General features: G+C 40.9%; 1 protein-coding gene across 1 annotated transcript in view; it reads left to right on the top strand.

Annotated features, from left to right (window-relative positions):
- The window catches only part of RBPJL (recombination signal binding protein for immunoglobulin kappa J region like), a 233,698-nt gene extending 230,743 nt beyond the window's left edge, over window positions 1–2,955 (top strand). Inside the window, exons 10-11 of the mRNA XM_042462511.1 lie at window positions 884–987; window positions 1,916–2,955. Of these exons, the coding sequence (XP_042318445.1) occupies window positions 884–987; window positions 1,916–2,189 (378 nt within the window). The 3' untranslated portion in view covers window positions 2,190–2,955. The remainder of the gene's footprint in view (window positions 1–883; window positions 988–1,915) is intronic.
- The last annotated feature ends 1,931 nt before the right edge of the window (window positions 2,956–4,886 follow it).

Consider the following 4,886-nt stretch of genomic DNA (forward strand, 5'->3'; position numbering starts at 1 on the left):
GGGGGGGGGGGGTGCGTTGGGTAGCGTTGGGTGTTTGGTGTGGTGGGGTTGGGGGGGAATGGGGAGGTGGGGGAGGGGGGATGCGGAGGGGGGCAGCGGGGCATGGGGTTGGGGGGCGGGGGTTGGTGGGGGGGGTAGGTAGGGGGGGGTGTGAGTAGGGTGGGGTAGGTGTGCGTGTTAGTGTGGTTTGATCGTTGTGGGGGTATTTGGGGTTTGTTTTTTAGTGGGGTTGTTGGGTTGGGTGGGAGGTGGTTTTTTTTTTTTCTTGGTGGCGGCGCTGTATTCTGGTTTTTTTGTGTTTTTTTTTTTTTTTATTCTGGTTGTCTTTCGCTTTTTCTTTTTTCTTTCTTTCTTTTTTTTCTTTTCTTTTTTTTTTATTTTTTTTTTTTTTTTTTTTTTTTTTTTTTTTCTTTTTTTTCTTCTTTCTTTTTTTCTTTTTTTTTCTCTTTTCTTTTTTTTTTTTCTAAGGGGGGGAGATAAGATAAGGTTTTTAATTGTTATATTTTATATTTTCTGTTGTCAACCGCCCGGATTGGTTTCCCATAGGGCGGTTATACAAATAAATATTATTATTATTGTTGTTGTTGTTGTTGTTGTTGTTGTAATTTTCCATAGTCTGAACCAGACATGTCAAGGACTAAACTGGGTCCCTATGTACACATGTTCTTTAATTTGTAGTTATAGTCCTTCATATGCTCACTCACTATAAATTTACCTGGAGGCTAGGCTAGAGCATTTCCCCAAGTATGATGTTATTATGATTGCTTTAAGATGAGAAAATAAAGCTTTGGGGGGGGGGGGAGAGGGAGTGGAGTGGTGTTATACCTTAATTATGAGATATAGTTCAATTTTCTTCCTTGTGACTTGGCTCTGCTTCTCACAGGTTACAGGAGGAGGGGACGTGGCAATGCTAGAAGTTCAGGGAGAGCACTTCCAAGCAAACCTGAAGGTTTGGTTTGGAGATGTGGAAGCTGAAACTATGTATAGGTAAGAGAAAGGGAGAGAAAATTTGTTGTGGAAATAAATGCTGCATGTACACTGCAGAATTAATGCAGTTTGTCTTTGCTTTAACTGTCATGACTCAGTGTTATGGATTTCTAGGATTTGTAGTTTTGTGAGATAGCCGTCTCTGGCAGAAAGCTCTGGCATCACAACAAACTACAAATTCCAGGATTCCATAGGATGGAGGCATGACAGTTAAAGTAGTGTCAAACTGTTTTAATTCAGCAGTGTAGATCAGCCGTGGTAAGTGAACCTCTTGGCCAGCCACTGTTGCTTGGGCATATTGAAGCAACCTCTCATTTTGCTCTTTTATTGCTCTTTGTGTTCTTTTTGAATCACCCAGTCTTTCTAGGAAGCCCATAAGGAGGACATAAAGATACCCTTCTGCTCATGTTCACCCAGAATTAAATTTGGAGTTGCACTGCCTAGAATCTTATTAGTTAGCCCCAACTAGAGTAGATCCATTGAACAAACTGCTGAATGGCAAGACAACATACAGACAAATTCCACTGATTGAATGGGTTTATTCTAGTCAAGACTAATAACAGAATTTAAATCATGCCAGCTCTGATCCTGGATGTACTATATCTACATCCCTAGTATAATATTGGTTTATGTTATTATTTATGGCAGCCCTAAGGTGATGCTATCATTGGTTTTCTTGGCAAGCTTTGAAAGAAGGTTTGTCATTGCCTTTCTCTGAGACTGAGAGAGTGTGATTTGCCCAAGATCATTCAGTGAGTTTCTATGGATGAGTGAGAATTTGAACCCTGGTCCCCCAGTGTCTTAGTCAAACATCATGTCAGCTCTCATTTAATATTGATTAGTCTAATGTATTACACAATTCTGAAATTTAGGATCTGGAGAGAATCAACACATGTTCTTTTGTTGTGTTTCTCTCTCCCCAATTTAGGAACCCCAAATCCTTAATGTGTGTTGTTCCTGATGTTTCTGCATTTAGCCATGACTGGAGGTGGCTGAGATATCCTATCACTGTCCCTCTCTTGCTGCTAAGGAATGACGGTCTGATTTATTCCAGTACATTCAGCTTCACATACACGCCAGAGCAGAGTTTCCTCACTGAACCACCAATCTTGCCAGATATAACACATGATTCGGATACTTTGCTTGATACCATTCATCAGGAATTCACCAGGGCCAACTTTCACCTATTCATGCAGAGTTAGATCCATGGCTTGGTCGATGCTCAACAGAAGCACAGGAAAAAAAATGGAGAATATTTCAGTGAAGAAAATACCTGGCTTTTAAGAATTTTGACCAGAACTCATTTGGGGACTTATATCTTTGTAAGTGGACTTGTGTCTGCAGAAAACAGAATTGACCAGTTCCATAATGTCTGTATTCAGTAAGGGCATTACTATGTAGAGGAGCCAGCAAAGTGACTGTTGCACATTGAGACTGATGCACATCAGTAGAGCCCAGTGTCCATTGGGACACTTGCCAGTGTCCCATTACACATCTTCACAGTTCACTAGTTAGGTTCCGTAGGACTTCTGTTGCATAGCTAAGTATCCATGGCAGGCATGTCAGCACAGGCCAAATGACCTGGTTCCCCTGCCATTGCGTCACCCTGTTTAAATGACATATGGCCGAAGACCCAGTTAAACTGTCTACTATTTTTGTGAGGGAAGACCAGTTCCACAGCAAATCTGGACCATCCCTCCCTTAATCGACATTTTAAAAACCTACCTTTTGCTCCAGGTCTTCCCAGAAAATCCAGAGCTGCTTCTGGAGTTTTCTGGTCATTCAATGGGGTAGACCCCTCCTAAAGTTATGTAATGTAGACCGTGATAGAAAATTCTAGCTTTTTTCTTTAATTTTAAAACTTGATCTTGCCAGTTTTCATGCCTTTGAAAATATGCCTGATTTGTGACATCATAGAAACCAAACAGAAGTGTGGAGCTTCAGTGACTTAGTAATCAACTTCCAAGGCCATAATAAATTATGCAAAGCAGAAGAAATGGAGAAACAACATAAATTAAACAGAATATGGGGAAATTATGCTAGTTGATTTTTGTGGGTTTTTCATGCTATGTGGCCATGTTCTAGAAGAGTTTATTCCTGATGTTTTGCCAGCATCTGTGGCTGGCAGGCATCTTCTCTTAAAATCTATGGATGCCAACCATGAAAACCTTCGACTTCACAATTATGCCAGTTGTTCAGTGTGTATAATTTTACAGGTTTCTGGAAGTGTGTGTGTGTGTTGCTTTAACACTGATTCTTTTATTTTTTTAAATAGTGCATTCTATACACAAAACTCTTCAGATGATCAAAACATTTAATTTTTCCATTATAATGTCAGTCCTGATCCTTTCAGACCCCTGCTGGGCTGAGATCCAATACTCCTGCAATGCAGGTCAAGGGCAATTAATCTTATTAGTGGCCTGTTCACTGCTTTAGAAATTACAAAAAAAGAGATGCACACTTAACCACTGGATAAAAGCTTTATAAAACAGTGCATTTCTTTCATGAAGAATAAACTTTCTGATATTTATTAGAACAGCAGTGCTCTAATCCTCAAAACTCAGGACTGCCGCTTCCTTGACTGAGTCTTTCTTGTCATGAGGTTTTCTTCTGTCCATCTCTCACAATCATACATAGAAATCAGAAATATAATAGCATGGAGGAAGAATTATAGTCCCTCTGTAATTACACTTTTAAAAGCAGCACAATCTTGAAACATTACAGGAAAATTGTGGGAGCTGTTGTGCATGATGTCCCATAGGGAGGTGCGAAGTAGAAAAGATGTGGTCAGGTGGAATGTCATACCAACCAACATGTGACCTATCACCTGTGTCTCTTGTTGAGGCCCACAAATTACTATCAAACTTGTATATTAAAACACATACCACTTTTAATTAATCTGCAGCAAATTTCAAAGGGCCTTAGGTGTCTTCTATGTTCTATGGATGTGCAGATACCCACTGTACACATGTTGCGGGCTTTGAAGGTTTATTTAGAACCTTTAGATGAATGCAGCATCAAAGGGTCAATCATATATTCTGATGCATGTTGTTTTAGCATTAGAGGCTGATTTAGAAAAGAGCATGTTGCCAAAACCACATTGGCTTTTAGCCCACATTGAACTCCTGAAGGCTTACAGAGGAGGCTGGTAGAAACCGACCGCAGCCTAGTGGATGTCAGCATCCTAAAAGTGCCAGGCGAGCAGTGCCAACAAACAGCCCTTTCTCTGCCTTCTCTAATCGTGTTTCTAGTGCTGGAAAAGTCTCTTGTTCTTGGGATGTTTTGTGGGCATGTGAAATTCCGTGGCTGGCACATTTCAGATTGCAGCACACAGGTTATTTTATGCCTCTGGTCTCACAGATGGGTTTCCATACCCCTTTATGTCAATGTAGGTATTTCTATAGTGTCAAAAGTCAGCTCATTTGCTCTAGAGAAAATAAAGTTCTGACCTTTTTAACACCTGGCCCACCCTTTAAGCAATAAAGAAACTCCAATCTGGCTCCAGAAAACACTGTTCCTAAGTAAGTAGCCCAGTTCAATGTCAAAATAGCACTTCCCGCCTAGACCATATAGGTAGGGCCCATAGCCAAAGATATTGTGGAGAAGGGGGAGTGTCAGTTCTATTTTATTTAGCACTGTTTTTGCCTTCAGGGAATCCACAGCGCTCAACAACACTGTAAAGCTCAAAGATGGTGATTTGACCCAGAGTCACCACTGAACTTTAGAGCTGAAGAGGGATTCAAACCTGGATCTCCAGTGGCACAGTCCAGCATTTTAGCCAATATAGTGCGTGTGTGTGTGTGTGTTGTGTGACTTCAAGTCATTTCCAGCTTATGGTGACCCTAAGGGTTTTCTTGGCAAGTTTCTTCAGAGGGGGTTTGCCATTGGCAATTTTTGAG

This window comes from Sceloporus undulatus, chromosome 4 (genome assembly GCF_019175285.1).
Source record: "Sceloporus undulatus isolate JIND9_A2432 ecotype Alabama chromosome 4, SceUnd_v1.1, whole genome shotgun sequence".
In the NCBI taxonomy this organism is placed as follows: domain Eukaryota; kingdom Metazoa; phylum Chordata; class Lepidosauria; order Squamata; family Phrynosomatidae; genus Sceloporus; species Sceloporus undulatus.